Source organism: Zingiber officinale, chromosome 1A (genome assembly GCF_018446385.1).
Source record: "Zingiber officinale cultivar Zhangliang chromosome 1A, Zo_v1.1, whole genome shotgun sequence".
NCBI lineage: Eukaryota > Viridiplantae > Streptophyta > Magnoliopsida > Zingiberales > Zingiberaceae > Zingiber > Zingiber officinale.
In genome coordinates, this window is record NC_055987.1 from 133,301,856 (window position 1) to 133,314,085 (window position 12,230).

The 12,230-nt window shown below is 32.5% G+C and overlaps 1 protein-coding gene across 3 annotated transcripts; it reads left to right on the plus strand.

Moving 5' to 3' along the window:
- Positions 1-97: 97 nt before the first annotated feature.
- On the plus strand, positions 98-6,556 carry LOC122034079 (signal peptide peptidase 2-like). Of its 3 annotated transcripts, XM_042593216.1 has the most exons (13): positions 98-267; positions 355-434; positions 901-1,088; positions 1,239-1,354; positions 1,457-1,608; positions 1,709-1,794; positions 2,451-2,578; positions 3,624-3,674; positions 4,579-4,665; positions 4,738-4,807; positions 5,669-5,805; positions 5,884-5,961; positions 6,371-6,556. In XM_042593216.1, exons 3-13 carry the CDS (start codon positions 1,049-1,051, stop codon positions 6,464-6,466), a joined length of 1,041 nt encoding a protein of 346 aa, XP_042449150.1. In that variant the 5' UTR covers positions 98-267; positions 355-434; positions 901-1,048; the 3' UTR covers positions 6,467-6,556. The 3 variants fall into 3 exon arrangements, with proteins under 3 accessions (XP_042449150.1, XP_042449145.1, XP_042449156.1); XM_042593211.1 differs by lacking the exon at positions 355-434; XM_042593222.1 differs by lacking the exon at positions 98-267 and having other exon boundaries at positions 423-558.
- Positions 6,557-12,230: the final 5,674 nt, after the last annotated feature.

The following is a 12,230-nucleotide window of genomic DNA, read 5'->3' on the forward strand; positions in this document are numbered from 1 at the left end:
CTTTGGGTGGGATTTGGGCGCGGGCAGGAGTTGGATTGTTGAAACCCCTGCCCGTGTGCGTTTTGGGAAAAGTAACGTCGCTGGTCCGACACCTTCAACGTCACGGTGGGGGAGAGGGGAGGGGACTGGGGAAGGGAGGGGAGGGGAAGAGGGGAGTGGAATTGGAACTTGGAAGTATCCGATCTAGGGTTTCATTCACAAGGCGAATCCTCGAGATCCTGGCCCCCCCATTTGGGTCCTTCACTCCTTTCGTCCTAGGAAGCAAAGGTAGCGTCTCTTCGCTTCGTGGTCATCGACGGCTTCCCTCATCTCGTCTAGATATCCAAAATTTGTTCTTTTTTGCTTGTGTTTTAGTGCTATAGTAGACCTCGTCGAGAATTACATTGGGATCTACGACATCGTATGTACTGCTCGTTCGTTAGCAGAGATCGGAGGTAACTACGCTGGGTCCGGCGGCACCATTGTTTTTTGGAGAAACTTGGGGATTGTGCCTTGGGCAATAGCTTCATATTTTAGGAGTAACTTGGGGGGTGCGCCCTGCGCTCCTTTGGCGTTTTGGTAGTACCGGTTGAATTCTACACTGTTCTGCTTTCTAGTGGTTTTTGCTGGTTCAATCTGCTTCTTTCTTGAATGCGGTGATTTAATAATTTGACCGAGCTGCACATGAAGAGTTCAATGAGCATGGTTAACCTCCATATCTGTTTATGGTTCAAGGGAATAGGCTTTTCGATCTCTTGTCTTGTTGCTCAAGTTATTTTCTTTATCAGCGTGCAAAATTTAAAATTCTTAAATTTCATTGATGTCGTGTTGGTTAATGCTACAAATTGTCTGCGGGAGTTTGATTTGTATGAGAACCAACCGTTCATTTTTTATGATTATATTTTGCTTTTCCCCTTGCAGGCCTTAAAATTGGGCCCTAATCCACTGCTATATTTATTGCTGAAATCTTGAAATTTGAAGTTTTACAAGGACTTCTTTTCCTTCCAAGCTTGTATTCGATCACACTATACCTGTAATTCTGACTTGCCACTGAGCTTGAATTGATACAATGAGAGCACATGAACGAGTTGTAAACTTTTCTCTTTTAGGTATGTTGCCTTTGGTTTTGCTCTTTTCTCTGTAACTTGCATATTGAAAGTTTTACTCTCCTGTTAATTCTTATTCGGAAACTTTGTTTAGTTATGGTCTATCAATCTTTTAGAATGCTTTATATTTATATTTTAAAATTTTCATTACAGGCTTGACTTTAGCACCACTTTTTGTGAAGGTAAATCCCAATGTCAATGTAATTTTGACAGCATGTCTAACTGTTTATGTGGGTTGCTATCGGTCAGTCAAGCCAACACCACCTTCAGTGAGTACTCTGTCTATTTTTAGTGGCTAAATATAACTTGCTTGTAGTGTTTGTTGGATTATATTAGTAACTATATAATATTATAACATGAAATATCTGCAGGAGACGATGTCAAATGAATATGCCATGCGATTTCCTTTTGTTGGAAGTGCAATGCTGTTGTCACTGTTTCTTCTTTTCAAGTTCTTCTCCAAAGATCTAGTTAATGCAGTACTGACATGTTACTTCTTTGTTCTTGGGATCTTGGCTCTTTCGTATGTAACTGCCATTTTATTTGAGATGAGATCTGTCTTGATGATATTTACTATTATTATAGCTAAGAGCACCTCAATCGTTACTAAAACTGGTATGCAGGGCAACATTATTACCAGCAATCAAACATTTTCTCCCAAAACATTGGAATGATAACCTCATCATTTGGCGTGCTCCATATTTCCATTGTACTCTCTCTCTCTCTCTCTCTCTAGCTATTATCTTTGGTTCAATATCATGCCAAATTAGTGTATGTGTTATGTTTATTAGTTTGATATAGCTTGAGACTTTAAAAATTGTTTTATGTTTGAAATGAAAAGTTCAGTACTAAAAGTCTGTCGCTAAGTATGATTGGTTGTTCACTTTTCTATATCTTGCCCTTATCCAAGAACATTCATACTTTTGGAGTTCTTTGTTGGTTAATTTCATTTAGTGCATCTACATACTCTTTAAGTTATTAAAATTCATGAGCTTTTTTATTCATTAGCTGCCATTGCACAATCCATCTGGTAACTTCTCAATTTTTGAACTATGAAATTGAAATTTCTGGATGTATTAATTTATGCTTATTCTGCAAAACAAGAAAAGTATGCTGTTGATTGTACACTATACATTTAGAAATCCAAAGTTATGGTATCATTCATCTCTCATGTCATAATGACCAACATATTTCTTGCCTTGTGTACATTTTAGAATTTTGTACTGCAACCAGATTGCAATGACTCGTGTTTAAAGAATTTAGGGATGCTATTTTTTTCCTTGAAGTATATATCTGGATTGCCCATGCCCTTGTGGTCCATGGCCATTTTTCTCCTAATTGTTTATTCAATATTCCTGGTTGCAGCTGCTTCTCTGGAATTCACCAGATCTCAGGTTGTCGCATCAATACCTGGAACTTTCTTCTGTGTCTGGTATGCTCTAAAAAAACATTGGCTCGCAAACAATATCTTGGGAATTGCATTCTGCATTCAGGTTAGTTCTTTTCCAAAAACAAAAATAAATTTGATTCTTTTGTTGATTTCTATTGTTGCATGTGCTCTGTAGTGTATTGATGTGTTATTGGCTTTCTTGTCATTTTTTTGTATTCTTTGCAACTGCTTTATTTTACATAATACTTGTGCTATTGTTGTTTCTTTTTGATATTATGTTTTGTACTTCTTATATTTTACATAATACTTGTGGTTTGATTGTGAAAAGATTCTTGTCTCTGCATTTATAAACCTAGATACAACTACAATATAATTTTCTGGTTATTGCTTTTATTAATTTTCACACTTTTCACCGTTATCAAAATAAGATATTATATAAAGCAATTACATAGAAGGGGAGCCTTGGCGAAACGGTAAAGTTGTTGTCATGTGACGAAAAGGTCACGGGTTCGAATCCTGGAAACAACCTCTTGCAAAAAGCATGGTAAGGCTGCGTACAATGGATTCTTCCCCGGGACCTTGCATGGCGGGAGCTTCGTGTACCGGGCTGCCTTTTTTTTTTTTTTAATAAAGCAATTACATAAATAATATTAGGCTTGGACCAGACAGATAATTATATTCTTGTTTTTTTTTAATTTAAGTAGGTTCATCTTTGCTTCCTTCCACTTTTTATACTTGTCTCCTAGATGGAAGAACTATTGATGTGTCCATTCTGAGAAACATTAATATTGTATTGGAGTTGATACTTTTTTATTTTGGAATTAGTAACAGAACTACTTACCTAATTTTGTTTGTTCTTTGAATTTTCTGTCTCTGAGATGATGCTTATCAGTTTTTAGAATGGCAAAAAGATACAATATATATTCAAACAGAGTTTACCACAAACATGTTGATAGAACATCTTAATAGATTTGTTAGTAACAATTTAGCATGTTATTCAGCCATTTCTTCTGTTGCAAACATTTAGAGGTTTTTTTACTGGAAAAATGGAGTATATGTATGCCAAAATAAGATTTTCAACATGCTAATTTTTCATGTTTTCTTTCACTGCTTCCCCTGAATATGTTCTACCTTCTCCTTTTTCTCAGGGGATTGAGATGTTATCGTTGGGATCATTTAAAACTGGTGCCATTCTTTTGGTAAGAGATGAGAAAATTCATTCTCTCTCCAGTATTTGTGTTAAAATATTGAAGTGTTAAAATACTGAATTCATTCTTTTCCTCCGACTGAAGTGTGTCCTTCAAACTGACTTTATCCTGCGCTATTTTGAGAGGGTAAATAGTGAACTAACTTAATTCCTGATGTATTTAACTTTGTCTCAGAATAACTGCATATTCCTAATAATAGCTAATGTATACAGAACTACCTTCACATCCATTCTCACGTGTAACCGATGCTCAAATATTGGGAGATAACAATGTAAAACAGAAATGCTCAAGATATGTGTGGATGCTTTGAGGCAATTCCCTTAAAATTAGATCTAACAGTTTGTCATATGATTTTCGTTTACAGAAGTTCAGTAGAGTCAAAATTTGCAATGCATTTTGTTCACAACAATGTGAGTTTCATATCTTTCATTGCTTGGATTTTGTAGATTTTTGATATCATATGTCTCTTGTTTTTCTGGGTACCTCACCACTAACATCTTGTTTAGGAAAAAGTTCATAACAAAGAAGATATTATATTTTATTCGTGTAAGGTTTCTTGCCTCCGTACACTCCATGATATAATAGGATCCCCAAGTCTGTTGTCTTTTAATAACTTGATGGGAAAATTCCTCAAAATGCTGAGATACTATGCTTACAGTCAAAGCACAGCACAGAAATGACACTAACTATGGTGTCCGACATTTCTTGATTCTTTTTCTTCATCTTATTTAATATTGTCATTATGTTGTTCTTTTTTGTTTTCCATCAGTTTACTCATCTGCAGCTAGTAAAATGGAGGAAATAGCTATTTTCTATGCCATGCGGATAATACAAACCCCCAAATCTTTATATTCTTGTTTTCCACCAGCTAATTTGTGATTGGTCTTATGTTAAGGTTGGACTATTTTTTTATGATATCTTTTGGGTGTTCTTGACACCAGTGATGGTTAGTGTTGCAAAATCTTTTGATGCTCCCATCAAGGTCAGTTAATTGTAGTAGTTGATTGTTGATTTTCCATCATTCACACACTTACTTTCTATGTGCTACCAACAGCTTATATTTCCAACTTCTGATGCTGCGAGACCATTTTCCATGCTGGGCCTTGGTGATATTGTTATTCCTGGTAAGTATCTAATTCTAAGACAACTTCTTGTGCAGAAAACATGTTTTTGTATTTTATTAACCAAAATTTGGAGTAAGGTGAAAGGACATAGAATTTTGAAGGTGCTTTTTGCTATAATTATTGTAAAGCTATTAGAATGGAACTTAGTATTAAGCTTTACTAGGAGAAACTTGTGTCATTGTCACCACCGACTAATATGCTACTATCAACAATTCCTAGTAGGGTTATATACAAAAGGTTCCTGAGCGAGTTTGTTAGTAGACTCGTTAAGTGCTTGTTTGATTGTTTTTCCTAAACCAAACATTAAACCATCTTAATTAACAAAAGTTCTTGAATCAGGAACAAAGCTTGCGATACTATTGATAATGTTTGTGGATAAGTTCGTTGTTTAGGTATTTAGAACAACATGGAATATAGATACCTTTCCAATTTTCGAACTTTCATGCCCCCTTACATTTTGTGCACACATATACCCTGATTTAATGAACCATCAACTAAGGACTCTTTCGAAATTAATTTGATGACCCAAATTTGTTGTTTTGGAGTAAGGGGTTTGTGGAACTAAGAGGTGTTAAAATGGACTGATCAGGCAGGCAAGGCACAAGACCGATTAACTCGTTTACATTACATGCTGGGCTGGACATGTTAGGTTGTCATGGACTGACAGTGACATCGATAGGGGGTGCCCAACCCCAGCCTGCTGGGTTTATTTTTTTAATAATATTCTAGAGAAATGAAAATGTCTGATTTAGTTTTTTTTTTCTTTTCAAATTTCTCTAATCTTCAATTTGCTTCACAAGGTTTTAGTATAGTTTTCTTTATGTTTTTTTTTCACACCTTGGAGTGTTTGCCTCCGATTAGGGATTTTCGTTGCCTTGGCATTGCGCTTTGATGTTTCCAGAGGAAAGCAAATACGATACTTTAATAGTGCCTTTTTAGGATATACTATTGGTTTGGTCCTTACCATCATAGTCATGAACTGGTTCCAAGCTGCACAGGTGAATGTCTAAAGCTCTATTTTACTATGATTTATTCAGTGTGTTTTCTCTAAATTCATGCTTGTTTGCCATGTGCAGCCTGCTTTGCTGTATATAGTACCGGGTGTTATTGGATTTTTAGCAGCTCATTGCCTATGGAATGGGGAAGTAAAATCGGTTGGTTCTAGATCTATTTTCTTTTGTAGCGCGACCTTTTATGTCGCCAATTTTAGAGTACTTATGCTAGTAATTCCGACAAATAGGTAAGTGAATTTAAAATTGGAAAAAAAGTGCAATGGCTTTCCTATTCTTTTGGAGGATTATGTAAGATTTAATATAAATAATTCAGCTAATTGGTATAGAAATAATTGATGCATTCAGAATCCACATTTCCTAAAACAGGATCTTTGTAATATTTATGAAGGCCATAGCTGTGTGATGACATTTTCTTGGTTTTTGGTCTCTTAACTAATGTGATGATCAATCCTCTGATGACTTACTAGCTTTAGTTTCATAATCTGTTTGATTGTTGGGTAAGAATTTGATGTCTTATTCGTGACAACCTAGTTTTTCTTAATATTGACAGTTGCTGGAGTACAATGAATCGCAATCATCGACCGAGAAGAGCAGTAGCAGTTCAGCAGAAGATGAAGTTACTAATGCTGACAAGAAAGTGGATTAGTTGTTGATTTTGTTGCCATCTTAACAATTCAGAGATTTTGTTGCAAATGAAGTTCAACTATTTATTTTTTAATGTATATTTTTTTCAAAAGAGCATTTGCTATCTTTTAGTAGGTTGAATGGTTACAGGTTACAAATCTATATATCAATACAATGCATATCGAATCTATTACGGTTGTATTCAATCTTGGACTTTAAATAACTTTTATGGATTTTAAAAATTTAGGTGTATTCAATCTAGATTTTTTTAACTTTATACAAATCTAATAATAACCAAACTAGTTTTTTTTATAGAGTTTTAATAAGTATTTAAACTTGACTTTTTAAAATTTTATGAAATTCTTTTGGTATCCACTTTTAATAGATTTTCATAGATTTTTTTAGAATTTCTTGGTACAAATTTTAAAATATTTGGTACAACTTTAAAAATAAAGAAAAGTCATTTACTCATCCTTTAAATTTCTATAGATTTTTAATCATATCCGTCTCTCTTTTTCTGTCTCATAAGATGAGATGCTCTTTTCTCTTTAGAAAATTACATAATGGGTTCTCATTGTCAACTTTCAAAGGTATATTTTTCATGAAAAATTTTGAATCATTTTTGCCATTTTTGTCCATTGCGAGGTCGGCTGTTTTACCCTTTCGTAGTCGTGCATTTGTCCTTAAACAGATCCCTCTTGGGTTACAAATGCGACTTCAGAAGAAACATTCGATCTTGAGCATGTCAAAGAATCTTCGATTTGCCTCGTTTTTACTGTTGTTTTCGGCGTCTAGGGTTTCATGGTCGACTTCAAGTGGGTTCATCGCTAGGATGGTGTTTAAGTCAAAATTATTTTAGGTTTTGGTTCAATGGATCGAGTCATGATGCATCATTATTTTGAGAGGATATTTTGGTCTTGAGTTTGGATGGAATTTGAAGTATAGGGAGGGACTCTAAAGGATTGAAAATAATGTTGATCCTAAGGAGGTTCAGTTAGAGGCGTATAGTGAGAGACGAAGAAGGTGAGGAGGATAAAAGGGAGAGGAGATTGGCTGTTGGATTATATGTGTCATATTATTTTTTTTTTGTTTCTCGATGAGATAATAAAATCATGTGACTAACAAGTGAAAAAATTATTAATGGATAAAGATCTTGGATGTTGACATAAAATGTTTGATTAGAATGAGAACAAACCAAAATCTTAATGTTTTATTAGGGTCACCATTATTACTTTGTCATAGTTGAACCGTAAAAAATTGGATTAAAAAGAGTTTGTCTTGGGTCAACTATTCAAAAGTTGAAATCAAAAGATGAAAGGCTAGAACAACAATAAGCATTGCCAAACCAGCGATAAAAAGTTACAAAAGAATTTAAGTTTCTCAGATAAAAATGACATACTAGTTTACTTGTCGCATTTTAGTTATTTATTTCTTTGTTTAATAGGAGAACAATGATCCCCACATTGCATTTATGTTGGGCATGTTATCATAGATGTTAAACCTATACTTAAAACAATGTCTTTAAAGTGGCTAATGAAGCAGAAAATATTTAAACAAAAATTACGCTGTTTATGCATGATTGAAATATTTGATTTTTTTTTTCTATTATTGGTGCTTGGTAGTAAAAACTTAGGGAAATTTTCAGTTGCATACTTGAAAGGCTTCAAAAAATAATAATCGAAAAGGGGATCATGCCATGTTAAGATAAAATGTTCTATGATCAGTTTGATAGACAATTGATACATCAAACACTAGATTGTGAATTAAGCCAATTTGCATCATAAATTATATGAAAACTATTTAGATATGCGTTAATCATTTTTCATGCATAAAAAATTTGGTAAAATATGTGTAATGACATGTGATTTTGAATGATACATGATTGTAGGTTTGTTGCCTACTACTTTTCTAGATTCTTAGGCATGCTTATGTATTTATTTTCTATCTTATGTATATTTAAGTGATATTACTAATGGGAGATTCACAAGCTAAATATAATGTATGGAGAATTGAAGAGAGCAACAAATTGTTAAAACTCATGTTTGAGGCTGCCACGCATGGATGACGTGATAGAAATTGAGTCTTTAGCAAAAAAATCTTAGAAACAAAAGTACAGTCAGTTCTAAATAAAAAAACTTGCAATCAAAAGACTTTCACAAAATATTAAAGTCATTTAAAGTGGTTCAAACAGAGGTACAACAACTATTATTAGCATATGCGTTATAACTCTGATTTTAGATGGTATCCCTAGACAAAGAAATTCACAGCTCTTCAAGAAATTTGGAAGGATTATTTTAAGGTTAGTATTTTCTATTTAAAATAATAAAATTTACATTTATGATTGGAATTATAACTAGTTTTAACACTTGATATTTTTCATTCTTTGCAGTCTCACCCGAAACATGAACATTATCGAACATATACTTTTGAGGATTATGAAGATCTGAGAATTACAGTTGGAAATGGAACTACTACATGAAAATACTCAATGGGACAAGGAGATGACATTGATGCAAGAACATTAGAGGTGGAAGGAAATCGAAGTACTAATTTGTTAGATGCTTACATGTTCGATCACAATACTGGTGATTTCGTACAAAGTGATAGACAAGAATCTTCATATGAGTCTTCATTTTCCGAGGAGTCTGCTCCACCATTACCATCTCAACCCATAAGTTCAGAAGTTTCTCCAACTACTAGAAAATGAGATATGACCAAGTTTGAAAGAAAAACAAGTATATTTAAGAATACTGATACAGATGTTATGTATATATTCTCTCACACTCTTGAGAAGGTGGCTTTTAAAATAGAATCAATAGGGAATGCAAGTGAAGGTTGTTGGAATGCTATCAAGGAAGTTCCAAACTTGGATCATCGTACTCGATACAAAGTACTTGATTTGCTTAATACCTAATCAAAGAAGATCAATTTCTTAAAAATGACCATTGAAGAGCGTTCATGATGGATAGACTATAAATTGAATGAATGCGTGAATTTTTAGGGCAAGATTAATAATGCTTTTTATTATGTTAAAATTCTATCATATTATTTTGAATTATTTTCTGGTGATTGAACTAGCAACGATTACTTGGTTCAGATTATTTATAAATTTATAAGTTTCAAGTTGATTATCAATTATATCTTGTTTTGGTTATAAGTGGAATGATTTTCATAAATTATTAGAGTTTTTTTTATTTTAATTTCTTGTTTGATATCAGGCGATTCATTTAAATGTCAAACATGAACATGCATGAAGTAGAAGAATAAATGGAAGAAACAATATTGGAAGAAGAATATAACTTTAGGTGTTTGTTGGTGAAATTTTATAGGATCCTATGTGTGTTGAGTGAGCATATAAATTATATGCATAGTGAACATGCCCATCCTCCCTTAAGTAGGCAACCAATAACTTTCAAAGGATACGATTATATTAATAGAATATTAAAAGACGATCCAATACACTTTTAAGAAATTTATTGAATGCACCCTAATGTATTTTTAAAATTATGCAACATCCTTAGAGAAAAAAATACCATTGCAAGATACAATATACATTTGTATTGAAGAAATGGTTGTAATGTTTTTACTCGTTGTTAGCCACAATGCTTGATACTCTTTGATTCGTAAAACATTTGATCGATGTTACTACAATACTAGCTAAAACTTCAATAAGGTATTGAAAGCATTAAATAGTATTGTAGCAAATATGATGGTCAAACTTGGATCTATAGTGCCTAAGAGAATAAGGGAGAGTACAAGATTTTTCCTTACTTTAAAGTAAGTAATGAAATTCTTCTATTATTTTTATTACTATTATTATTATTGTTATTATTTTGTCATTGTTATAGGATTGCATTGGAACTATTGAGGTCAGTCATTTTCCAGCAATGGTGTCTGGACATGATACTAATAACTATCGTAATCATCATGGAATGATTTCTCAAAATATTTTGACAGCTTGTAACTTTGATTTAGAATTCATATATGTGCTTAGTGGGTAGGAGGGATCTGTCCATGATTCAAATATTTTGACAGATGCTTTATCAAGAAATAATGAGCTTAAAGTTCCACGAGGTATATATATTTTGTTCTATATGTTACTTGCTTATTTTATTTTATTTTTTTTAAATTGCAGATGTTATTTATATTTGGTCATTTGATTCCATGAACATGGTTTGATAGGTAAATATTTTTTTGTAGATGGTGGATATCTGAATCGGTGTCAATTTTTGACTTCATTTCAAGGTGTGTGTTATCATCTTCAGGAATTCATTGGCCAAGGTCATCACCAAAAAAATGAAAAGAAGTTGTACAATCTTCATCATGCCTCCTTGAGGAACGTCATTGAGAGGGTGTTTGGAATATTTAAATTTTATCAGTTACTTATAGTTTGATTAATGGTTAAATTTGTTTGGATGTTTTGAATATATATTTATCTCAATGTTAATTGAATGGTACTTTTTAATTAGAAATTAACTATTTTATTTTTTTAATTTATTTGAAATGTGTGATTATTTATTGTAAAATATTATGTAGAAGAGAAATATAAAAATAGCATATAATAAAAATTTAGTGATAAATTTAAAGACTAAATTATATACGAATTTATAAATAGAAATGTATACGGATTTATAAACCTATTAAAATTATATTTGAATATTTAAAATTAATTTAATTTGGTCAATTTAATATCAGATATATAAATGGATATTAAATCTGTTTATAAAATTAGAGACGGAATATTTCTGTCTCAAAATTAGCCACGGGGCTTTCACTAAGAGATTTTTGAGACAAAATATTTCGTCTCAAATTTTCTTTAGAGACGGAAAAATGACTTTTAGAGACGGATTTTTTTTGTTTCTGAAGCCATGTTTTCTTATAGTGATTTTTAGAGAAAAAATATCATTGCAAGATACAAGATACATTGAAGAAATGGTTGTCATGTTTTTACTCGTTGTTGGTCACAATGCTTTATACTCTTTGATTCGTAAAACATTTGATCGATCACACTACAATACTAGTCAAAACTTCAATAAGGTATTGAAAGCATTAAATAGTATTGTAGCAAATATGATAGTCAAACTTGGATCTATAGTGCCTAAGAGAATACTACAAGATTTTTTCCTTACTTTAAAGTAAGTAATGAAATTCTTCTATTATTTTTATTACTACTCTTATTATTGTTATTATTTTGTCATTGTTATAGGATTGCATTGGAACTATTGAGGTCAGTCATTTTCCAGCAATGGTGTCTGGACATGATATTAATAACTATCGTAATCCTCATGGAATAATTTCTCAAAATGTTTTGACATCTTGTAACTTTGATTTAGAATTCATATATGTATTTAGTGGGTAGGAGAGATCTATCCATGATTCAAATATTTTGACAAATGCTTTATCAAGAAATAATGACCTTAAGTTCCACGAGGTATATATATTTTGTTCTATATGTTACTTTCTTATTTTATTTTATTTTTTTTAAATTGCAGATGTTATTTATATTTGGTCATTTGATTCCACGAACATGGTTTGATAGGTAAATATTTTTTTGTAGATGGTGGATATCTGAATCGGTGTCAATTTTTGGCTTCATTTCAAGGTGTGTTATCATCTTCAGGAATTCATTGGCCAAGGTCATCACCAAACAAATGAAAAGAAGTTATACAATCTTCATCATGCCTCCTTGAGGAACGTCATTGAGAGGGTATTTGGAATATTTAAATTGTGGCTTAAAATATTCAAAGCAACTCCTCCATTTTCATAAACAACACAAGTCGAGCTTA

Coding starts and splice junctions, on each gene's coding strand:
- LOC122034079 (XM_042593216.1), top strand. CDS start 1,049: ATGAGAGCACATGAACGAGTTGTAAACTTTTCTCTTTTAG. Junction 1,089..1,238: donor TGTAAACTTTTCTCTTTTAG/GTATGTTGCCTT, acceptor TTTTCATTACAG/GCTTGACTTTAGCACCACTT. Junction 5,806..5,883: donor ACTGGTTCCAAGCTGCACAG/GTGAATGTCTAA, acceptor TGCCATGTGCAG/CCTGCTTTGCTGTATATAGT.